Source organism: Aegilops tauschii, chromosome 4 (genome assembly GCF_002575655.3).
Source record: "Aegilops tauschii subsp. strangulata cultivar AL8/78 chromosome 4, Aet v6.0, whole genome shotgun sequence".
In the NCBI taxonomy this organism is placed as follows: domain Eukaryota; kingdom Viridiplantae; phylum Streptophyta; class Magnoliopsida; order Poales; family Poaceae; genus Aegilops; species Aegilops tauschii.
In genome coordinates this window covers 21,732,438-21,758,127 of record NC_053038.3, presented here as the reverse complement: position 1 = coordinate 21,758,127, position 25,690 = coordinate 21,732,438, and the positions used below count along the sequence as shown (strand labels likewise).

Here is a 25,690-nt window from a genome sequence, read left to right as displayed (position 1 = left end):
CCGGCTGCAGGCGGTGCGCTCGCACGTGTCTTGTTGCTGGAGGCACGGTCAAGCTGAGGCTGACCGGCCGCTCCACCATCTAGCGCGGCGTCTTCACCCTCCTCCTCCTCCTCCTCGCCCTCGTCACTGGAGTCGATCTCCTCCGCCGAGTCCTCGCCATCTGTCGGGTTCAGCCCGAACCACTCCTCCGGCTGGGCAACGCCGTTGTCGTCCACCTCAGGAGCGAAGGCGCTGGTGTCAGTGTAGTCGATGATCGCCGAGGCTCGCTGGATGATAGCCGGCTGCATCGGCTCCAGCTCCGTGTCGGCCTCCTGCCTCCAGGTGGCCAGCTGGTCCAAACTCAGCTCGGGATACCAGGCCTTGACGAACTCCAGCGCCCGCCTGGCGCCGAACCGAGCCGCAGAAGCCTTCCAGGCCTCGAAGCGGCCGGCCGCCACCTCCAGCCAGTCGGCAGTCCGACTGGGGGTGCGGGGAATCACCTCACCAGGCCAGAGAGCGGCCAGCACCTGCGCCCCAACACGCTGAAGCCGGTGGAGCATGCGGTGAGCCGGCTGGAGGCGGGCTTGAATCGCCAAGAGCTGTTCCTCCAGCGACCGGCGAGCGTTCGGCGCGATCTCAGCGCCAGCCTGCCTTTGTGCCTCGCGGTGCGCCTCGACGACCTGGTTGGCGGCAGTAGAGTAGCCAGGGAAGTACTCTGCGCTAGAAAGAAAGAGAAAGAAGAGAAAAATACCAAGTCAGAAAATGAACCAAACGGCAAGCGGCAAGCAAGGGACGAAGAAGAGGGCGGCCTACCGTCAACCAAGTCTTCAATCTGGCCGTAGCCGTTGATCAACGACTGCCTCGCCTCGGCCCAACTCGCCGCCTTCGTCTCATATTCGGCTTGAAGGGCGGCCTCGCTGTCCTGCACCGCCTTCAAGACCGCCATGTGGCTCTCCTCCTGGTCGGCTAGCCTCTTGGCCAGGCGGTCACGCTCCTGGGCCAAGGCGTCAAACTCGGCTTCCTTAGCGCGAAGGGCGGCCTGAGTCCCACCCAGCTGCTCCCTCCGTTTGGCGTTGGCCACTGCAGGCATGGCAGAAAAGAAATAAGCAATAAGGAAGAAGTCGTCAAGAAAGATCCGACCCGACTGCTCAGCAGTCGGCCCGAATCTCGGGGACTACACCCAGTGGATGCGCTGACACGCCCCCACATGAGATAAAAGATGAAGCACTTACCCCGGCTCTCAGATAGATCAGCATTCTTCTGGGTCAGCTCCCGAGCCTTGGAGTTGAAGGCAGCCGCGCGGAGGTTGTGGTAGTCCTGCAAGTCAGGCAGAGAAGCGAATGAGAACAAGACAGCAAACAAAGCCCGCTAAGAAGTTCCAAGCCGTCTGCTCAGCAGCCGACTCGGAATTCGGGGACTACACCCAATGGGTGCGCTGACACGCCCCCACGGAAGAAACCAAGATCAAAAAAGCAAAAACAGGAAGACTTACCCGAATGGCCGCCCGCGTCGTGAGGAACTCGTCATTGTATTTCCTCAGCACGGCGGCCTGGGACTGAAGCCGGTTCTGGACTTCTTGCGCCGCCACATTCACCACGGCCGTCCCTCTACCCGGCGTCCACCCCGAGCTGGCGTTGGCCGCCTCCACGTCCCGGGCCGACGAGCTGGAGCCCGCGGCCTTCTGCGGGTCCGAAGTGGCCTTCCCCACGCGCTGGCGCGACGGCGACTGGACCACCAGGTCCGTCCTCGCAGCCGGCTCGCCCTCAGCAGATTGCGTAGGCGGCACGTTAGGCCGGCTGCCTTGGGCCACCCCAGTCGGCGGGGACGGTGCCGCCTCCCTCTCCGGGACGACGACGTCGTCCTCCCTCTCCAACCCCGGCAGGTCGCCGCTAGCTTCCTCCGATGGGGGCTCCGGGACCTCGGGCGCCGCGACACGCAGAGGGGTGACAAGGATGGCCCCCTCCGCCGTAGCCGCGGCCGCAACCTCCGCCAGGGCCTTGGCCGCCGCGTCGGCACGCGCCTTCGCCGACTCCTCCTCCTCCTGTGCCGCCTTGGCGGCAGCCGCCCTCATCACCTCCACCTCCCGCTCCTCCCGCGCATTTCGCTTCGTCGCCGCCTGAAGCTCGGCGCGGGGGTCCACACGGCGGGTGCTCCCAGACCCTCCCAGTGATCCAACCACAGAGGCGGCAGCAACCCGCTCAAGAGAAAGCAGAGCCCTGATTTTTGAGAAAGAACAAGGATTCAGAAATGAACAAGGAAAGAAGAAAGAGTATGCAAAAGAATATACACTTACGCTGACACCGTCTGCGGCTGCTTCACCACCTTGCGAAAGCGGGCCGCCTTCGCGGCCGCCTCGTCCCGCCTGGTCGCTGCCGCCCCACCCTTGGGTTCTTCGGCCGACTGCCGAACAAGCCCGACGCGGCCCAGCGCTTCTGCCCGCCGCCCCGAGCAGGCGGCGCGGCGGAGGAACCCGCGCCATGGCCGGACGCCGGCTGGCGGCGTGGGACGATTTCCGCCTCGTCGTCATCTGGCCAGTCGTCGAAACTGACTCCAAGCCCGGAGCCGCCTGCTTTGCCGCCGGCTTCGCCGCCTCCCGCCTCGGTGTTGTCGTCCATGGCGGCCGCCCCCAAGTCGTGGTCCTCCAAGTCATGCTCCGCCCGGTCGGGAAGAAATCGGCGATCCGCAACCGACTCGGCCGCAGGTCGAATGAGAGGGTTCTGCCAAGACGTGCCGACTGGTCAGAGTCGGCCAAGAGAAACTCGGTGACAAAAAAGATAAGAAAGGATAAAGAGAGCATACCGTAGGCGGAGGATGTGCACGGGAGTATGGCTCCTTGCCAAACCGCCACTCTGCGGAGAGCTTGCAGTTCGCAAGATAATTCACCATATGAGCCACCTCGTCGTGCGGCATATCCTTGGTGCACATCCGACTCGGATCGAGTTGGCCACTCATCTAACAGATCAGGTGAGGGCGGCTTTGAAGCGGAAGCACCCGGCGCGCGACGAAGGCGGCCAGCAAGTCGGACCCAGTCAGGCCCTCCGACTGGATCATCACCCGGAGTCGGGCGACGGCCGCGGCTCCAGCCTGCGACAGCGTCACGGCCCGATAGGACCACTGGGGCCGCCTCCCAGCCGGCGAGCCGGCTACGTAAGCCGGCAAGTTGACGTAGTCGCCTTGCGGGGCGACGTTCCTCACCTAGAAATACGACTTCTGCCAGCGCTTCACCGACTGGATCAGCGTAATGACGGGGAAGGGGTTGTCGGCCTCCGGCCTCCACATCGCGATGAAGGCGCCGCTCTGAGCCGGCACGCCCTGCATGCGGGTGCCAAGCTTGGTTTGGAAGAACTCCCCCCAGAGCTCGAGGGTGGGGAGAACGCCAAGAAAGCCTTCGCACAGGGTGACGAAGGCGGACAGCAGCACCACCGTGTTCGGAGTGTGGTGTGGCTGGAGTTGATAGAAGTCGAGGAAGGAGCGGAAGAAAGCGCTCGCCGGCAGGCCGAGACCGCGCAGGAAGTGCGAGCGGAAGATTACCCGCTCGCCTTCCTCCGGCGCCGGCGTGATCTCCTTCTCCGGCGCGAGACGGACCCGCACCTGGTCCTTGCCGGGCAACCGCCGCGTCTTGCGGAGGAAGTTGATGTGGTCCATATGGACGTTGGAGCCGTCCCAGTCCCCGCTGTACTGCATTGTGGCGAGAAGCTAACGAGGAAGGGTGCGGCGGCGGAGAAAGCACGGCCCTGCGGCGGCAAAGCTGCGGGGCGGAGTGAAGATTAGTGGGACGGCGCGGCGGCGAGGCGCTGCTGCGAGGGAGAGCAGGAGGAAGAAGATGGCGGAGAGGAGAGGAGCGTGCGAGCGTCTGCCGCTTCCCCTCCTCCCCCTACTTATAGCCTCGTGCGGCGAAGCCGAGGAGGCGAGGCGTGGGGAGGAACGTGGGATTAACTGCGCCCACTCCCCCACGTCCCGCGATTATTGCGCCCTAACGGCGTGCGGAAACCGCCGCTGGAAGACGTGCGGACAGCTCTGGGCCACAGAGGATCCGCGCCTGGGCCTAGGCATAGGAGTGGTGGGCCCCCAGCCTGCGGCAACGTCCTGTCGCACGCGTGGGTTGGCAGGCTTTTTTCAGCCGGAGGATGCCACGTGGTTCGTAGGCGATGAGCGGCCAGCCCGCGGCCCGGCGCACGCGCCAACAGACTCCCGCCTTCCGACTTCAGAAATTTCGCCAAGACGGCGCGCTCAACCGAAGCCGGCTCCCAGCTGCTGGCTCGTCAAAATAAGAAGCTGACCGAGCTTCTCGACCTCCTCTCAGCCTCGAAGCCCAACTAGCTTCGGGGACTACTGTCGGAGTAAATGGCCACGGGTAGCCTAACCGACTCCCCCTGGCTCTTCAAAAAAATTATCAGGCCATTCGAGCCTTCAAGCATACAGAGCATAGGGCCGCCTTCCCCCAGCCAGCTATCCCCAGGGCCGACTACCAGAAGGCTACCCGGCCTCAGAAACCCTCCCCCAGAAAGCTACGAGATGGCCGACTCCAGGTAGCCGGCCCCAAGAGGACCGACTCCCAGAAGCCGGCCATGAAAAAAGCCGACTCCCAGAAGCCGGCCAAGATTACACCCACCAAGACTGCATCCACATAACGGTGATAAGACGGGGTGTGGCCGCAGTACAGCCCACTACCCCCGAATCCCAGAGCAGGCATGGCCACAGGGCGCCGTATGGGCCAGCCATCTCCCGTCCGGCGCGGCACTGTAGCCATGTTGACCTCGATGTCACCCACGACAGGCGCCAATACGGCCCGTGGGCGGCGGGCCCCCTTAGCCAGAGAGACACTCGAAGGCGGCCTGGCCTCCCCTAGTCGGCCAGGGGCGTAGCCGGCTCCCAATAGTCGGCTACCTCCCTCCCTCGAAACATGTGCCTCATTAAGGAGACAAGACGAGGTGAGGCTACAGTGAGAGCCCACAAGGTGGCGGCACTGTAGCCACGCTTACCTCGACAAAGCCCTCGTCATCAGAGGCAGGGCAATAGTAACCAGCCGCCAACAAGGCCCCCAAGCGGTGGGGCCGGCCTCTCGGCCAAGAGGCCGGCAGCCGGCGGGACCCACCAGTCGACGGGCCCCAATGGCCGACGGAGAAGCCGGCGAGCATAGACACTGACAGCGGGGACCCGCGCCCAGCCGGATTACCATTGTACCCCTGGGGGGTAGGCCTATATAAACCCCCCGGGACACCCATGCAAAGGGTTGATCTCATAGAGTTTCACACACCACATAGAGAGAAAAGGAGAGCTAGCCTTGCCCTTCTTCCCCCCCCCCCCAGCCAAACAGCTCAAGGAGCACTTGTAGTCGCTTGTATTGATCTAGTGATCATGCGGAGACCCCGCAGAGCAGGACTAGGGGTGTTATCTCCACGGAGAGCCCCGAACCTGGGTAAGATCCGCCGGCGTGCATGTCTTCGCCTTATCCCGTTTCCAGGCACCGGCGATGTCTTACTGGCTCCCACAATGATAAGCCACCCATTGGCATATGTCGCACCTACCACCCGACAGTAGTCATGATTGTCTTCGAGGGATGCTTGGCCCTCGTCATCTTTCCAGCTTCGCAGGCACCACATAAATGATCCTTCTTGAACTTGACGCCCTCGATGCCTACGACATGTTTCTTCTTCGCGAGAGTGTACAAGTTCCTCATGCCAGCATGCCCTAGCCTCCGATGCCAGAGCCAGCACTCTGAAGCTTTTGCTAGAAGGTGTACGGCCAACTATGGTCCTGCTGAGAAATCTACCATATACAGATCATCTTTCTGATACCCTTCAAAGACTAGAGACTTGTCAGATTCCATTAGAACAAGGCAACGATATTTTCCAAATATCACAATCATGTTCAAATCACAAAGCATTGAGACAGACATTAAGTTGAAACCAAGGGATTCAACAAGCATCACTTTATCCATGTGATGATCCTTTGAGATTGCAACTCTACCTAGACCCAATACCTTGCTTTTACCAGTGTCAGCAAATGTGATGTGACTCTTGTCAGATGGACGTAAAGTTGAGTCCGTGAGAAGACTTCGATCACCAGTCATGTGATTAGTGCATCCACTGTCCATAATCCATTCTGAAGCATGTGGTGTCATACCCTACAGTGCAGTTAGGGGGATAGGCTTCACCAAGGGTATTGTGAAGCATAAACATTTGACGAACAAGTGGATTATCAAAGCTCAGATCCAGGTTAGGACTGATAGGATGATTGGCAAGTGATTCAGGAACAAAATACATAGTAAGACCATTTGGGAATTTTATCTTGCGTCCCACAAGATGTTTTAGGTCCCCAGCAATAGCATCAGACGCCTTTGATTTCCGGCTGGAGACCTTTCCCTGCAAAAGAGAGTTAAGTTTTCTTAACCACCCACATTTTCAGGGGTGGCTTCGAAGCAATGAGTCTAAGTGCAGCATCTGAGAACTTGGCTTTGGAGCCCTAGCAAATAGCCTTGCAGGAGGTGAATAATACTCATAAGAATAAGCAGAATAGTTCTTAGTCTTATGAACATAGCGGTTTGAAGAAACACGCTCATATTCACAAGACTGAGTATGATTTTCCTGCAAAACATTGGCGTTAGGGTGACTCTGGCGAGTCCTCTGTCTGTATGAAGCCTTTGGTCTGGGGTTTGTCTTCTTCCCAGGTGGTGTCATGATGACATTCACCTGAAGATTCTCAAGACAACTCTTGGGCACCCAAATCCTCTTCAAAGGTGGTCCATTCCTGCAGTTAGTACCAATATACCTGGCAAACACTTCACCATTCTGATTCTTAAACAATTTATAGTTTGTATCAAAGGATTCATCAATGATAATTGGGTTAGCACAAGTGAAGCCAGATAAGGTGGATGGATCCACTGAAGGTCCCTTTGCAGCAACCCATGTGGTTTTGGGGTACTGCTCAGGCTTCCAGTAAGAACCATCAACATTCATTTTCGTCTCGAACCCAACACCCTCTTTCCTAGGGTTTCGGTTCAGAATCTGCTTTTTGAGGACATCGCATAGTGTCTGATGCCCTTTGAGACTTTTGTACATTCCTGTCTCAAGCAATGTCTTCAACCTAGCATTCTCATTAGCAATAGTAGTGGTATCCTCAGCAGAGGGGTTAGTTACCACATCAGCAGTTGAAGATATTGCAATAGTAGCAGCAGTTGAACATTCAGCAACAGATGTAGCGTTGTCACGCTCAAGGCATTTTAGACATGGTGGTTCAAATCCTTCCTGAGTAGGACTGATCTGTTGAGCGCGAAGTGACTCGTTTTCTTTTTGAAGATCTTCATGAGCCGCTCTCAATTTCTCAAGGTCTTGCTTCCTTCGAAGATAATCGTAGGAAAGCTTTTCATAAGTTGTGGAGAGCGTTTCATGACGACTTTCAAGTTCCTCGTACTTAACATGAAGATTTTTTATGTCTTCAATTAAGGACTGAGATCGGGTCATTTCCGCATCCAACAGGTGATCGCTTTTGTCTAGCAATTTTTGAATATGTTCATAGCTTTCTGTTGTTCAGTTGCAATTTTAGCAAGTGTTTATAGCTAGGTTTGGATTCACAATCAGAGTCATCTTCACTTGATGTTTGAAAGTAGGCATCACGTGAGTTTACCTTGGCACCACGTGCCATGAAGCAGTAGGTGGGAGCAGAGTCGTCCTTGTCATTTGCATCAGCGTTGGTGACGGAGCCATTGTCTTCAGTGTTGAAGATGGACTTGGCAACGTAGGCTGTTGCTAGAGCCAGACTTGCAACGCCAGAGTCGGACTCCTCCTCAGACTCCACCTCTGCCTCCTCAGAAGCAGACTCCTCCTCTAAATCCATCTCCTTGCCAACAAAAGCACAAGCCTTGCCAGATGAGCTCTTCTTGTATGATGAAGACTTGGACGAAGACTTGGAAGAAGACTTTGAGGATTTATTCTTCTTCTTCTTGTCATCAGAATCATATTCCTTGCTCTTCTTCTTCTTGTTCTTGTTGTCCCATTGTGGACACTTAGAGATGTAGTGACCAGGTTTCTTGCACTTGTGGCATGTTCTCTTCTTGTGGTCATGAGTAGAAGCTTCATCATTTCTCGAGCTGGATCTTGAAGACTTTCTGAAGCCTTTCTTCTTGGTGAATTTCTGAAACTTCTTCACAAGCATAGCAAGCTCCTTTCCAATGTCTTCAGGATCCCCAGAACTGCAGTCAGATTCTTCTTCAGATGAGGAAACAACTTTGCCTTCAAAGCGCGAGTACAGCCATAACTGGGACCATAGATATCTCTTTTCTCAGATAACTGGAACTCATGTGTGTTGAGCCTCTCAAGTATGTTAGACGGATCGAGAGTCTTGTAGTCAGGACGTTCTTGAATCACCAGGGCCAGGGTGTCAAATGAGCTGTCAAGTGATCTCAGGAGTGTCTTGACGATTTCATGCTTGGTCATCTCAGTAGCGTCGAGTCCATGAAGCTCATTTGTGATATCAGTGAGGCGATCAAATGTGAGCTGGACATTCTCATTGTCATTTCTTTTGAAGCGGTTGAAGAGGTTGCAAAGAACACTGATCCTTGAGTCTCTCTGGGTTGAGACGCCTTCATTGACCTTGGAGAGCCAGTCCCAAACTAGCTTCGCAGTTTCCAGAGCACTCACACGACCATACTGTCCTTTGGTCAGATGACCACAGATGATGTTCTTGGCAGTGGAATCTAGTGGAATGAACCTCTTGACATCAGCAGGGGTGACACCTTCACCGGCCTTGGGAATGCCGTTCTTGACGACATACCAGAGGTCGACATCAATGGCTTCAAGATGCATGCGCATCTTATTCTTCCAGTAGGGGTAATCAGTGCCATCAAAGACGGGGCACACAACAGAGATTTTGATTATCCCTGCACTCGACATAGCTAAAACTCCAGGCGGTTAAACCAAATCACACAGAACAAGGGAGCACCTTGCTCTGATACCAATTGAAAGTGCTAGTTATCGACTAGAGGGGGGTGAATAGGCGATTTTTATGAAAGTCTTCAAAACACAGGGGGCTTTGAAGACAAACGATAGAAATGAACCTATTGATATGCAGCGGAAGGTAGACTACACTAGACAAGCCATAGTGAAGTGAGTAATGAAGTGAAAGCAGGAAGACTATTAGCAGCTAGGTAGTATAGATCAGGATGGAAGATAGTATGAAGCCAAACAACAATAGTTGTCACACAGTGAAGTCAAACAGATCAAGCAAGCAGGCAATGACTTACAAAAACAAACTGTAAGTAAAAAGAGGGAAGAGATAGAACCAGTTGCTCGGTGAGGACAGGGATTTGTTGGACCAGTTCCAGTTGTTGTGACAACTGTACGTCTAGTTAGGGAGGCTGAGATTTAACTCAAAAGACCGCGTCTTCACCTTATTCCCCTTGAGCTAAGGACACTTAGTCCTCGCCCAATCACTTTGGTAAGTCTTCAAGGTAGACTTCCAAACCTTCACAGACTTCGTTCACCGGTAATCCACAATGACTCTTGGATGCTCAGAACGCGACGCCTAACCGGCTGGAGGATTCACAGTCCTCAAGTGTAACAAGTCTTCAGGTCACGCGGACAAAAAGACTTCAGTAATGCCTAACACTCTTTGGCTCTGGGTGTTTTGGGCTTTGTCACATCCCTAGCCTTGCTATGCACTTGGACTAGCTTGGTTGCTGCATCATGTCTAAATTTCATTTAAAGTTTAATTGGGGATTGTCAAACCCTAACACCAAATGAATTCAACTAGGTTCAAAATAAAAATATTTCCATTAAACCCAAAATGCCCTTCAAAAATGTTCATTATCTATGGAAAGAGGTTAAAACCTTTACCAGAGGTCATGCACATTTTTCCAAGGCATTTATGGTCTTTGAATTAATTCAAACATATTTGAATTGGAGCTATTTGGATGCTATATATATTTCAGATGCTCCAAAAATGTTGGAAATTGTTAAGGGTCACTGGAATAATTCAGAAGTCACCCATAATTATTTCCAGGATTTTATGAAATGGTTTAGTATTATTACTAAATCAAAACAGAGCAAAAGAAATAGAAAAATAGAAATAAAAGAGAGAGAGAGAGAGAGAGTTACCTGGCCTAACCTGGCAGCCCACTTACCTGTGCAGCCCAGCCGGCCCATCTGGCCATGCCAGTCGTCCTCCTCCTTGCGCCAGAAGGACGAGGGCGTGTGGCCGCCGTGCGCGCACACGCGCTGCGCCACCTCCTGCTTCCCACCGCTGCCCCGATGCGCCTGGAGATGCCACGCAGACCCTTGGACCCCCTCGACCGCTCCCCTCTCTCCCCGCCTCGCCTCCCTCGCCCTCTCGCCCGACCCGAGCGGAGCTCGTCGCCGCCGCTCGCTGCCACCGTGACCACCGTGGTCCTCTCGCCCCTTTCCCGTGTCCAAAAGCTCCATGACGACGTAAAGCTACTCCACGCGGAAGATCCCGACCCCAAGAGCACCGTGGTGACGCCTTCGAGCTCGTCTTCCACCTCGAGGGCCACCGATCACCGCCGTCGATTCGCGACGTCTGGCGCGACCCCGAGCCCACTGACCTTCTGCGCCGCCTCCCTGTGAGCTCCTCATCTCTCCTCTTTGCTCGCCCCCTCCGTTCCCATCCTCTAGCCATCGTTCCACAAGTGCCCGAAGCTCGGCTCCGCCGGCCATGACGCCGCTGTGGCCATTGTCACATAGAGCTGCAACCGAGCACATAGCCGTGCTCAGCGCAACGCCAGAAGCCCAAAACCCCCTCCAGCTGCTCCTGCCGTGCTTCGCAACACCGAAACCGCCGAGACCCGAACTCCAGCCGCCGCATTCGTGCTCGCCGCCGTCGACTCAGACCACCCCAGCTCCTCCCGCTTGGCCTACTAGATGCGCACGAGCCCCAGCTACGCGTAGGACCAAACCGCGGTCGATTTGGTCGACCGTGGGCAAATTCCGAGCCCCTCCGCCGTCCCGGGCTTCACCAGCGACGAGCCGTGGACCAAGTCCGGCGGGTTTGACCCTGCTTGACCGGGGGTTGACTCCCCCCCTGACCCACTGACGTGTGGGGCAAGCCCCTGTTAAAAGTTAGTTTAGTTTAAACCTAAACTTAATTAGGCACTGAGAGACTGACACGCGGGACCCACTGGTCAGGTTTGACCTGGACCGACCTGTTGACCCTGCTGACGTCACCCAGACGCAATGCTGATGCAATAATTGATTTTCTAGATTTAAAATAATCTAGGAAATTCCAGAAAATGCTATAAACTTCTAAAATTCATAGTAATTCAACCATAACTCCAAATGAAAAGATTTATATATGAAAAATGATCAGAAAAATCCAATCTATCCATCTGTACCATTTCCATGCATGTTAGAACAACTTATGACTACTGTTTAGGACAATTCAATTAAATGGCATTTAAGAAATCACATATGGAGTTTGAATTTGAATCTTTGGTTCAAACCAACTCCATTTAACATGTTGCTAGCTGCATTAGTTCAATTCACAGCATATTGCCATGTCACATTCATGCATCATATTGTTGCATTGCATTGGTTGTTTTTCCTCTCTGTTGCCGGTATTTGTCCCCTCTCGGTAGACGATGTTTTGGCGTTGTGATCGTTGACACTAATGAAGACTCAATGCTATCTTCAGAAGTGCCAGGCAAGCAAAACCCCCCTTGTTCATTCCGATACAATCCCACTCTCTCGCTCCTGCTCTCTTTTACTACATTAGGACAACAACGATTCATCTGTTACTTGCTGCGGTAGCTGAACCCCTTTATCCTCTGCATGGCCTGTCATTGCCATAGTAAATAGATGAAACCCACTAGCATGAGTAGGAGTTGTTTGAGCCCTGATGTGCCTACTCATTCATGCCTGTTTGTCATGCCTGCTACTGCTTAGAGTTGAGTCGGGTCTGATTCGTCGGGGATGAATTGGAATGGTGATGAACATGTCCTACCGTGTGTGAGCTAAGTGTGTGAACACGATTTGGTAAAGGTAGCGGTGAGAGGCCATGTAGGAGTACATGGTGGGTTGTCTCATTGAAACCGTCCTCAGGAACTGAGTTCTGTGTTTGTGATCCATGAACAGTTACTACCACACATTGGGCTCCGGGCGCTCCAAGCTCTCTCGACTTATTAATCAACCTGATCTCTGTCCAGGAGTTGCAACTAGTTTCTGGTGTTTGTAGGTAGTGTTAGTAGTCTACCAAGTGGTACCCGGTACAGGTGGGCTTGGGACAGACTAGGCACCGTGGCACGGTGTACCAAGCGTAGATCCATCCGTCGAGGTGGGCTTGGGAACCCTGCACACATCGTTTGGGGCCGTGAGCGACACCCCGGCCGGATCTCCTTGCGGATGGAACCCGAATAGGCGATAAACCTGGACGAGAGACTTGTGTGGTTAGTCAGGTCGTGGCCGACTCCCTCGCCAGGCTTCCGCTTGAAGGTTGCCGAGGTACACGACGTGTACATGGTGGTAAGTGGCGAGAGCGTGTGTGAAGAAGTACACCCCTGCAGGGTTAATATGATCTATTCGAATAGCCGTGTCCGCGGTAAAGGACTTCTGGGTTGCCTATAACAGTTCATAGACAAGTGAAAGTGGATACTCTAAAATGCGCAAGATAAGTGTGAGTGCTATGGATGGCGTCCTCGTAGGGAGACGGGAGCGGATCCATAGTGGTGTATTGATATGGTGAATATGTGGACTCGTGTGCGCCACCTCAAAAGAGTTACTTGCAGTCATAGTTCAGGATAGCCACCGAGTCAAAGCTGGCTTGTTGCAGTTAAACTTCACCACCCCCTTTGTTGATACCGATGCATATGTAGATAGTTCTGATGTAAGTCTTGCTGGGTACATTTGTACTCACGTTTGCTTATTTTATGTTTTGCAGAGAGACGTCAGTCTCGCTAGTAGTTCCGTGTGGACTTCGACGTTTAGCTTGTTACCTCAGCTACGATCTTGTGCCCTCGGCAGGATCTAGTAGATAGTCAGGCTTCTCAGCCTTTTCCATTTATAGTTGTCTGTACTCAGACATGTTAAGCTTCCGCATGTGTTTGACTTGTATGCTCTGAATGCTGGGTCGAGAGACCCATGTTTGTAATATCTGGCTCTTCGGAGCCTAATGAATAAATACTCTGAGTCGTAGAGTCTTGTTGTGATGCCATGTTGTATTTGCACATATCGAGCATATTGTGTGTATGATTGAAATGCTTGGTATGTGTGGGATCCGACAACCTAGTTGTTTATCCTTGGTAGCCTCTCTTATGGGGAAATGTAGTCTTGTGCTTCCATGAGCCATAGTAGTCCGCTACAGCCCGGTTCACCGGAGTCCTGCTAGCCCAGCACTACTGCTCCGGAACACTTGACTGGCTGGCATGTGATTCACTTTGTTCCTGTGTCTGTCCCTTCGGGGAAATGTCACGCGGTGACATCCGGAGTCCTGCCTAGCCTGCTACAGCCCGGTTCACCGGAGTCCTCTTAGCCCAGTGCTACAGCCCGGATTCGCACGCTGCTGACCGACATGCTCGATGTTGATTCATGTATGCCTGTCCCCGTAAGTTAGTGCCACTTTGGGTTCACGACTAGTCATGTCGGCCCGGGTCCTCTGTCATATGGATGCTAGCGACACTATCATATACGTGAGCCAAAAGGCGCAAACGGTCCCGGGCCTTGGTAAGGCGACACCCGTGGGAATACCGTGCGTGAGGCCGCAAAGTGATATGAGGTGTTACCAGCTAGATCGATGTGACTTGGAATCGGGGTCCTGACAGGCTTTGTCCTCGCAAGGATCTCTCTCTCAAATGCTTCGGAGGTGGGTTGCTCTCAAACGACAAAAGTCGTGCACTAACTCTGAGCAGCCACCAATTTATGGTGTAGGGGGTGGGCTATTTATAGCCAGGAGGCAACCCGACCTGATTTGTCCGAAATGACCCTGGGTCACTAAGGAACTGACACGTGTCCAACGGTCAGATTTCAAACACACGCGGCAGCTTCACTTGGGCTACAAGTAAAGCTGACTCATCCAGCTCTGGATAAGATTTGCTCTCATTGTCTTCGCTCGAAGACATAGGATTTGGTTGAGCATCACTTCAGTCACTCTGACTTTGTTCACTTGGACCCCACTTAACAGTGTGGTGGTTCCTATGACTCAACAAAGAAGAAAAGGAAACTATGAAACAACTATGTCTTCGCACTCCATAGTCTTCACGTGAATGTCTTCTCGAGTCATAATCTTCGTTGTGAATATCTTCACATACCACCATTGTCTTCAAGGTCTTCACACATTTTTAGGGGTCATCTCGGGTAGGTAAACCGAAACAATGAGGGACTACTACCTGTGTTATCCTGCAATTCTCACAAACACATTAGTCCCTCAACCAAGTTTGTCGTCAATACTCCAAAACCAACTAGGGGTGGCACTAGATGCACTTACAGGACCCACCAGTGGCCCACAAGCCACATGAGCACGGCCACCCCCTAGGCGCGCCCATGTAGCTTGTGGGGCCCACATGGCTCCGCTGACCCTAATCTCAAGCCTATAAATTCCTATTTCCCGAGAAAAAAATAAGAGAAGAAGTTTCATCACGTTTTATGATACGGAGCCGCCGCCACCTCCGGTTCTTCATCGGGAGGCTAGATCTGGAGTCCGTTCAGGGATCCGGAGAGGGGGATTTGTCGCCATCATGATCACCAACCCTTCTTCATCACCAATTTCAGGATGCTCACCATCGGGAGTGAGTAATTCCTTCATAGGCTTGCTGGACGGTGATGGGGTTGGATGAGATTTATCATGTAATCGAGTCAATTTGTTAGGGCTTGATCCCTAGTATCCACTATGTTCTGAGATTGATGTTGCTATGACTTTGCTGTGCTTAATGCTTCTCACTAGGGCCCGAGTGCCATGATTTCAGATCTGAACCCTTTATGAATATATTTGAGTTCTTGATCCTATCTTGCAAGTTATACGCACCTACACTACTAGGGAAATGCTTATACACAGGAGCTCACCGGTAGCGCTTTTAAAAAGGAAGCGCTGCTGCTAAATAGCAGCAGCGCTCTGTAATCAAGAGCGCTGCTACTGCGCAACTAGGAGTAGCGCTTTAGTTAGAAAGCACGCTACTACTATAATTGCCAGACCGTTGCCGGCAGGCTAGGTATACTAGTAGCGCTCATTCACGAAAAGCGCTACTGCTATTGTACTTAGCAATAGCGCTTTCTAGCGACCAGCGCTACTGCTAAATTCAGTCCTCTTCTAAGACCCAAGTTTATTCCCACCTCGCTCCGTGAACAGAATGTTTACCACCTTAAATATGGTGCTTCTAAAACTATCACAACCACTTGGTCTTCATTGTACTCTATGTGTAGGATCTGTGGCAATATGAATCTTCGCTAGTTCCTAAACTGGCGAAGATTCATACTGACAATTTAGAGTCTACACAAAAAGATCATTGATGACCAATGCTTTTTTTTAATTTGATGCTTTTTTACATGCTAATGATCATAGCATTAGTAGTAGCGCTGGTTCCACAAACCACTACTGCTAAGATACATAGCAGTAGCGCTTTTTTACATTAAAGCGCTACTGCTATGTATCTTAGTAGTAGCGGTGGTTATGGACCAGCGCTACTACTACGGGTACCTTATCCACACGGCCCCGCCCGCGCGTGTCCTCACTCTCCCCTCACACTCTCACTCGCACTCCGCCGCGCGCCATCGCCACCGTCGCCCACCAGCGCCCCTAGGGTACGTATCTGCCTCCCTCCCTCTCCGCCCTCCTCTCCCCTCCCTCTCGACGCCCTCCTCCTCTCGCCGCCCTCCTCTCCCCTCCCGTCGCCCCACCTCCATCTGCCGCCCCTCCTCCATCCTCCTCCTCCCTCCTTCCTCCCCCTCCATCTGCGGCCATCCCGGCCTCCTCCCTCTCTCCTGCCTCCCTTCCTTCCTCCCTCTCTCCCTCCTGCCTCCCTCCCTTCCTCCCTCCTCCCTTCCTCCCTCCCCCATCTATGTTAATATTTTGAGTAAAATAGAACATATAAGTTATATGAACAGAATGTAGGTATTTTGAATAGAATAAAATAGAATATATAGGTAGAATGTAGGTATTTTGAATAGGATAGAAGACTAGTGAATAGGTTTTTTGAATAAAAAAATTAGTAATAGAAAATTTTAGTAATATAATTTTTTAGGTATAGAAAATTTTCAATTATAGAAATCTATTGGAATGCTACGTGAGAAATTTTTAGGTATCAAATTTAGTAATAAAAATGTTTAGTAAGAAAATTTAGGTATAGGAATTTTTTGTGGTTTTTATTTTCAATATAGAAATGTATTGGAAAATTTAATTATTTTATGTCATCATCACTTTGTCATCAAAGAATGCTATATGAGATTTGATGATCTAAAATTTTCACTCGGTGGAATATGCAGGCTTTGTAGGGTCATGTCTCCTTGGAGTGATCGTCATCCGGGCTACCTCTACTTCCTCTACACCCGAGTCGGTGAGCTAAAAGTCCACCTCCTCCTTCTCTACTCCTCGGTGTTGGATAGAGTAGAAATATATTGAAATGTTTTTGTCAATATTGAACCATTGAAATGCAATGAGCACCAGTTTATGCTCATGTGTGAATGTGGGAAAATCCGAGTGGCCTATGTTTTGCCGGAGTGTTGATTCATTTCCGTTCCGGCAAATTACAGGCGCTCGATATGTCCTATTTTAGCAAAGGTCATGCCGGATTTTTCCGTGAATTTAAGCATGACTTGTGCTAGAATATGTAGGAAATATCGAGTGCCCTGAATTTGCTAGAAAGAGAATTAAACGACATTTCGAGTTGACTTTAAGTCTGTCGGGGCTCCATACATGACAGTCAAAAAATCAGTGAGGAAGAGTCTTCACCATATATGAGAGAAGAAGAATGCCGACTATTGTCGTGGGGGTCGCTTCTCCTTCTTCTCTTTGTGCTAGACCTTTGTTATGCACTAGGGGAAGAAGGAGTAGCGACCATCATTGACGGTCGAAAAATCGATGAGGGGGTGTCCACCATATATGAGAGAAGAAGAATGCCGACTGTTGTCGTGGGGGTCGCTTCTCCTTCTTTTCCTTGTGCTAGATATTTGTAATGCACTAGGGAAAGGAGGAGTAGCGACCATCACCGATGGTCACAATATTAGAGAGGGAGTGCCCACCATATACGTGAGATAAGAGTTTAGGAAGGAAGACTCGACGAACCTAAAGTCAACCCATTGCATACTGAGTAATAGTGATCTGTGTGTTGAGTTTCCTGGTAGTTGCCTTCGATTGATTTTCAATGTTTCAACTATGAACATAGGAAATGTCTGACGACGAAAGGGAATTCGTTATGTGCGAATACTGCGAAGACGAGCGTGGCCTGTGCGACAGGCCTCACCTAGTTGGTGGTGGGCGCTTTAGCATTATACAAGATGAGACCTTCGAAGTGGATACAATAAGTCACAACGACAAGTCTTTTTTTGTAATTAAGCATGACTTCTGCTTCTTTTTCTTCAACTTATAATTGTATTTTTTTTTACAATTCTACTAGCGTATCCCCTGCCATCCAAGATTTTATGTCTTGGATAAGATTGGTTTCAGTACTATGGAAAGTATGGAGGTAAAGAGAGTTCACTTGAGGACCGAGCATGGTTATACTTTTGCCGTAAAATTATAAAATGTAGACACCTACTCCTATTTTGAATGCAAAAATTGGATAGCACTATGCAAAGCTTATGCATTTGAGCCTAATATGCTTATCACCTTTGATATTCGTCCAGAAGATGAAATTGAAGGTAATATCGACATCTGGGTCGATGTGCAGACGCCTCCAGTTCTACCATTATGTGAATTTCTCAACCATATTTATTAAGTAATTTGTATTGTTTATTTAAAAATAGTTGACAACTAATTTCTATTGATAGCTTATTTCCATTCAAGCAAACATGTCTGGCGCTTGGTAGACAACACCTACTACTGTCCCGGGGCTGAACTAAACTGCGAGGAGATGGGTCATTATGTTTCATGGCTTGAGGATCTTGATACTGTCAAGACAAGTTATTTTCCTAGACTTCGAAATATTAGTACTCAGTACGTGCGACCACTAGTGTGCGTATTGAACTACGGTCACATCTATCTAGGAAAGATGGTAAGATTTTTACTATTTGTCCTCAGTGCATCTTTTGCATACATTATTTTTTAAGCTAAACTTCATTGCTAAGTATGTTACTACGATGTTCTTCAACAGGGACTCCCGATGAATGTTGTGCCTCGTTGGATCGAGCTAAAGGTCGCATGACAATGGTTAGCTTACGACCAAGATATCCTGCATTGCACATGAGTGCATTCATGATTTCTCAAAGCGAGCAAGTCTTAATAGTCAAAGACTGGAGCAAAATTGTGAAGGATCATAGCAGAGAAGTACTAGGGGGCAGCAATCATAAGCGCAGCCCACAATTAGAAGACAGGTTCATCTGCATTCTCCAATATGATGAAGCACGAGTGCTACACATGTTTTATGCTATTTTACCTGAGAGAGAGCCGCAGGAGTGATTAGCTAGCTAGAATGAGTTTGAAGATGATGATGTGCTACACTATGACTATGATGATTAAATAGCTAATGTTGGTGGTAATGACTATGATGATTATTATTAGGTAGTGTTGGTGGTGAGTAGATAGTACACTATGACTATGATGATTAAATAGTGTTGGTGGTAACGACTATGATGACTATTAGCTAGTGTTGTTGGTGATGATATGATGCAAGGGTTTTTATATTAATATGACGATGATGTTGATCATGATTATCATGATGATTTGTTATTATGATCATGATTAGTTATTATATCACATTGGTGGAAGGAACGCGGATTAGATTCATGTGGATGGATCGAAAGTGACCAAAAGCTGAATTAGTAGGGTCGTCGTCCTAATTCAACTTTTGATTCATCCAAATGAATCTAATCCATGTTTCTTCCTCACATGAGCCTGTATAAATACATCACAAAATACGTAGAGGGGGTATAAATCTGTGAAAGTAGGAATACTAGCAGTAGCGCTGGAAAGCATCTACTAGCAGCATTGGATTAGCAGCAACGCTTCATTTGTTCAAGCGCTACAGAGAGTTAGCAGTAGTGCTGGTCTGGGCAGCGCTACTGCAAACCATACTTACCAGTAGCGCTGCGCTGACCAGCGCTACTGCTACAACTTAGTTATAGCGCGTTAGCAGTAGCGTTGGACACATCGCTACTACTATATGTATTTCAAGCGCTACTACTAGGGTTTTCTCTGGTAGTGCTATTACGTGTTATAATCCGCATACCCCAAGGTGAAAATAATTGGGATTCTTTCCGGTGATTACCATAGTTTGAGGAGTTCATGTATTCACTGTGTGTTAATGCTTTGTTCTGGTTCTCTATTAAAAGGAGGCTTTGATATCCCTTAGTTTTCTTATGGACCCCGCTGCCACGGGAGGGTAGGACAAAAGATGTCATGCAAGTTTTATCATAGGCACGTATGACTATATACGGAATACATGCCTACATTACATTGATGAATTAGAGCTAGTTATGTGTCTCTCTAGGTTGTGACTGTTATATGATGAATGTCATCCAACACAAATATCCATCACTGATCCAATGCCTACGCTTTTCATATATTGATCTTTGCTAACTTATCACTACAAAACTGCTATTGTTACCATTACTGTTACTGTTGCTACCACTACTATCAAACTATCATATTATTGTGCTACTGCTCACTCTGCTGCAGATATTTAGTTCTCTAGGTGTGCTTGAATTGACAACTCAACTGCTAATACTCGCGAATATTCTTTTGCTCCCCATGTGTCGAATCATTAAATTTGGGTTGAATACTCTACCCTCGAAAATTGTTGCGATCCCCTATACTTGTGGATTATCAATGCTCAGTTAGATCTTCCTTCAGCTGCTCGTGAGTTGGTCAATGCCGAATTTTTTGATGCATTTGAATAAACTCCTCAAATGTGGCGGGATTCTGGTGCAAAGCTGCGGCAACATCGCCACCCTCATCCTCGATGATCATGTTGTGCATGATCACACAACATGTCATCACCTCGCACAAGGTTTCCGGATCCCATTGTTTAGCAAGTCCACGAACAACTACAAAACAGGCCTGCAGAACTCCAAATGCCCTCTCAACATCCTTTCTAGCTGCTTCTTGTCTTTGGGCAAAGTGAGCCTTTTTCTAGCCAACTGGATTTAAGATGGTGCTGACAAAGGTAGCCCATGGAGGATAGATACCATCAACCAGATAGTATCCCATGTTGTACTCATGTCCATTGACAGTATAGTGGCAATGAGGAGCTTTTCCTTCAGTCAGCCTCGCAAACAACTGCGATCGTTACGGCACATTAATATCAGTGTTGGACCCGGGCATGCCAAAGAAAGCGTGCCAAATCCAAAGATCATGTGATGCAACTACTTCAAGAATGATGGTGGGCTTCTTAACATGACCCTGATATTGCCGTTGTAAAGCCTTCGGGTAGTTCTTCCATTTCCAATGCATGCAGTCAAGAGATCCAAGCAAACCTAGCCACCCTCTTGCTTCTGAGATTTCCAGGAGCCTCTCGGTGTCTGCCACAATTGGTCATCTCAGGCACTGAGGTCCGAACACCTCGACCATGGCAGTTGCAAACCTGACCATGGCATCTCCGCATGTTCTCTCAAACATCCATAGGTACTCGTCCCACGAATAAGCAACCGTGCCATATGCAAGCATCCAGAGTATGGCCGTGCACTTCTTGTAACCAGAGAAGCCAATCATTCCCATGGCGTCCTTCTTTGGGATGAAGTAGTCATCGTAGGATCGGACGCCGTGGTACAAACAATCGAAGATAGTCTTGCGTATCCGAAAACGCCGGCGAAAATGGTCAGCGAATAGTGCATCGGGGGCAAAGTAGTCGGCCATCAATGTCAAATGCCCACGCGCCCGATTGCGGTTGAGCACTTGATGACCCTTGATCGAGCCCTTGAAATCGAGAACATGTTCCTCCGCACACTCCACGTCTTCAAGGACCGTCTGCATCCTCGCCGTCTCATCAGAGTACTCCTCCTCGTCCGATGAGCCATCAGACGACTGCTACTTGTGAGTTGTGTTGGGATTTTCCCCGAAGAGGAGAGGAGATGCAGCACAGTAGAGATAAGTATTTTCCTTCAGTGAGAACCAAGGTATCAATCCAGTAGGAGAATCACACAAAGCCTCGTGAACAACACCTACACACATAAAAGCAAATACTTGCACCCAACATGGGCAAGAGGGTTGTCAATCCCCTTGAAATCGTTACTTGCAAGGATCAAATCTTGTATAGATAGATAGATAGATTGCAAAAAAAATACAAATAAAAAAATTGCACCAAGAATATTTTGGTTTTTTATATATGATTAAAGTAGACCCGGGGGCCATAGTTTTCACTAGAGGCTTCTCTCTCGAACACATAGCATATGGTGGGTGAACAAATTATTGTTGGGCAATTGATAGAAAAGTGCATAGTTATGACGATATTCAAGGCAATGATCATGTATATAGGTATCATGTCTCAGACAAGTAGACTGACTCCGTCCTGCATCTACTACTATTACTCCACCCATCGACCGCTATCCAGTATACATCTAGGATATTAAGTTCATGAAAAACGGAGTAACGCTTAAGCAAGATGATATGATATAGACAAAGTAAACCCAATCAATATGAATAAACCCCGTCGTTTTACCCTTAATGGTAACAATATAGAAATACGTGTCTTGTCCCCTATCATCACTGGGATATAGAGCACCGCAAGATTGAACCCATTACAAAGCACCTCTCCCACTAAAGATAAATCAATCTAGTTGGCCAAACCAAACAGATAGATCGGAGAGAAATACAAAACTATAACAATCATGCATAATAAAGTTCAGAAAAGACTCCATTACTTATCATAAATATTTAGATCATAAACCCACAATTCATCGGATCCCAACAAACACACCGCAAAAGAAGATTATATCGGATAGAACTCCAAGAACATCGAGGAGAACATTGTATTGAAGATCAAAGAGATAGAAAAAGACATCTAGCTACTAGCTATGGACCCGTAGGTCTATGGTGAACTACTCATGCATCATCGGAGGGCAGCAAGGACGATGTAGAAGCCCTCCGAGATCGATTCCCCCTCCGGCAGAGTACCAAAAAATGCCTCCAGATGGGATCGCGGAAGAACAGAAACTTGCGGCGGCGGAAAAGGTGTTTTGGGTGGCTCCCTGTTGGTTTCCTGGTTTTAGAGAATTTATAGAGGTGGAATTAGGTCAGACGAAGCCACAAGGGGCCCAGAAAGCAACAGGGCGCGCCCTCTTGCCTTGCCGTCTCCTCACTTGTCGTTTGGTCTCCTCCCGAAGCTTCTAGGATCTCTCTTGTCCAAAAAATCATTAAAAAGTTACGTAGCGTTTGGACTCCGTTTGGTACTGATTTCCTGGAAACCCAAAAACAAGCAAAAAAACAACTGGCACTAGGCACTCGGTTAATAGGTTAGTCCCAAAAAATGATATAAAATAGCACAAAAATTATATAAAATATACTAGATTGAGACTTTAATAGCATGGAACAATAAAAAATTATAGATAGTTGGAGACATATCAATGACTCAACGTACTTCTCGTATATGTACTCCAAATCAGAATCCATTGCTAGAAAGAAGAAGGGACAACTGTTTTCAGCTCCGATGATTCATCAAACAGTTGCCAGGCATGGTGAGAATAGCAGTAGCGGATGGTACCTAGCGGCACGTTCGGAGGACAGGGGTTGAATGGAGACGGAGGAGAAGCGGAGTGGAGGCCTGCTGGAGCGCTGGAGGTGACGGAGACACGGATTTCTGGCAGGGGTGTGGCGTGGTAGCCGGGGTGGTGGACCGGCGGCAACTGCAAGAGAGAAAGAAGGAAGGAGAGAAAATGGGGAGGATGAAGTCGCGGGGTCCGAGAAGGGTTTTGGGTGGGCCTGGGGTGTCCGATTCCTTTGTTTCGCGTGTCCAGACTCCCGCAAAGCCCCCTCCCCCACTTTTGTCTCCGTTTTGCGGGAGAAATCGCGTCCGAACCACCCCGCGGACCGGTACAGGCCCGCGTTGGATGGCTCCTGCCGTCCGAGCTGCACGGTCCAGACGGATGCGGGCGGATTGTGGGTCCACCTTGGAGATGCCCTTAGAGACCACCCTAGGGGACACGGGCTGAGAGATATTTCTCTTTTCACTGGCCTTGTTAGTGCTTTCCTTGTTTTCTGTAATTTTCTCCTACTCCATTTATGATCTTATGCTCACATCAACCTTGTTTTCCCGCCACTCTTTTACTTAATATATGAAGGCCAGCAATTCCTGGATCTCTAAAAAAAGCACTTGCAGAACACACTATCCGGTGGATTTGCTTTGTGTCCGCTCAAGTTTTTGTTTCACTCATTGCCCATCAAGCCCAATTGTTTTGAATAGTTTGGATTGCTTACCACATATGTGTCACGTGCTATGTGATCAAGCCCATTAATTTAGTGGTCAGCGGTGAAATATATTTGCATTATTGCAAGTTCCAACATTTCTTTTTGTGGCTCCCTGTGACCGTGCGCCGGATATTTTCTTCTTTATTAAAGGAACAGGTATATTTCTTACGACAGTCTTCCTTTGGCTCTTAAACAGAAAAGGCATCCTAACCCAGAGACAATTTGTTGAAAAGAGGTTCGAAGGGGGATAAGAAATGTGTGTACTGTGGTTAGGATGAAACCATTGATCACTTATTTTTCACGTTCAGTGGCTAAATTGATCTGCAATTTGTTGAGATGTGCTTTTGACTTACATTCTATGCCTGTTAATCTGCATGATTGTTTTAGTAGATGGATAAGATTGTTTCGTAAAAATGATAAGAAATTGGTGCTAGTTGGCATTGCCGCACTGTTTTGGACTATATGGAGGTGTCGTAATGATATCATTTTTCATAGAAAGAAAAATTATGATCCTCTGAATTTAGTTATACTGATGTGCAAATGAATCACGGATTGGGCCATTTTGCATATAAAGCAGCTAGAGGAAAGAATGTTGATGCTGGAGGCAAGACTAATAGAGCGGGTGGCAAATAAGGTGTACCGCATGGCACAGGGCTGGAGGCCGGGAGTCCTGAGGCTAGGTGGCTGAGAGCTGCTTGCTGAAGATGTGCTTGAAGCTTCGTCTCCGTTGAGTCGTGTTTTGGTTTCACGTCGCGGTCTTTCCTAGAGTCAGTTTGGTCTGTAATATAAAGTCTGCACACTGTTCTAGGTTGGATACCTGCTCGTTTTTATTAGTTTCTTAGTTGGTCTAGAGTCGAGTGTCTGGGTCGAATTCTTGCAAACTTGTTCTAGAATCACTGTTTGATTTCTTTAAATAAATCGGAGGGGAAACCCTCTTTTACTAAAAAAAAATACTATATTTCTTAGGAACGCTACACACGGGCTGATCTGTCCTGTTTTAATTGGCCGAATTAACTACCCCTCCTAATTAATCGGCCCCATGGATTTAAGTGGTGGCGTGGGCGTCCATTTACGTAAATCCCCCGTAGCTTGCCTCTAGCTGTAGCGTTACGGCCTCCCTAAACTTGCACTGTTTCCTTCGGACACGGTGAAATGAAGAGGGCGAATCCTTTTGCCTCCAAAGTGGAATTTGCCTCTGATCTCAATGCCGTTATTGGGGCACACGTTTCGGGACGCCAGAGGGAAGCGGACACTGACTCTCCTGTAGCGTAAAGCAGCCACGGAAAGTGACACTATATATGCTTATGCCAACTTTATAGCTAGCCTCACGGCCACTAACTTCTGTGGACGCCCACACGCGGACTACAGTACTAGGTTCTTACCTCGTGCAGCGACTGCCTGCATGCCGCGCAGAGATCTTGATGAAAATCTAGCTAGCGGTGTGTCTCTCAACGGAGAAACATAGGTTTATCGGATTAAGCTTGCCACCGGAAGATATAATGCATGCATCTACGTGCAGATCTACCAACATGCCCTACTCAACCTGCCAAAGATTGATCTGCTTGTGAGTTGTGATGGCCATCCTCAAAATAGTACTACTATGATGTTTACATAGTTGCAACATGCCCTCCTGTCTGCGAGACTGATAGCTAGTTTTCCTTCCCGTGATCAATCAATCAATCAAATAAAATAGAGCAAAGGAAGGGAAGATTGCTCGCTGATCGACCTAAAACCTGTTTGAAACGTAAGAATATCACCAGGAAACTTTTGCAGCAATGTGTGGACGGGCAGGGAGGAGGTATAGTGTAACCAGTTACGGATATAGATCGGTCTATCAATCAGCTCTGACAGCATGGGACAGTGGCCATTGGAATCGGCCATTTCGCCGCTGCTGCTGCCGGCCGTTGCTGCTGCGTGCGGCGTCTGTTCCGCTTTCTCTTGTCGCTATAGGTGAGCAGTGACTGATCTGAGTTTGGTACGTACGAGCGCATATGGTGGGTGTGCAGGGGCAGGGCAAACACTCCACCTACATAGCCTACATGGCTACTACTCCTAGAGTGTGTCCTACCCTAGGCTGCAACTCTCTCCCTCTCTGTTATCGGGAAGGGACAATTATTTCTTGCTACGGTACGCTACACTGCTGCTGTCTAGTCTGTGTCCTCTCCCATCCTCTACTGCTTGCTATACTATCAAGCTCACCCTTGCTCGACCTACTGTTTGA

At 49.4% G+C, this 25,690-nt stretch overlaps 1 protein-coding gene across 1 annotated transcript; it reads right to left on the bottom strand.

Annotated features, from left to right (window-relative positions):
- Nucleotides 1-20,601: 20,601 nt before the first annotated feature.
- LOC109756833 (uncharacterized) lies at nucleotides 20,602-21,039 on the bottom strand. The gene has a single exon (XM_020315673.1). It carries the CDS (start codon nucleotides 21,037-21,039, stop codon nucleotides 20,602-20,604), a length of 438 nt encoding a protein of 145 aa, XP_020171262.1.
- Nucleotides 21,040-25,690: the final 4,651 nt, after the last annotated feature.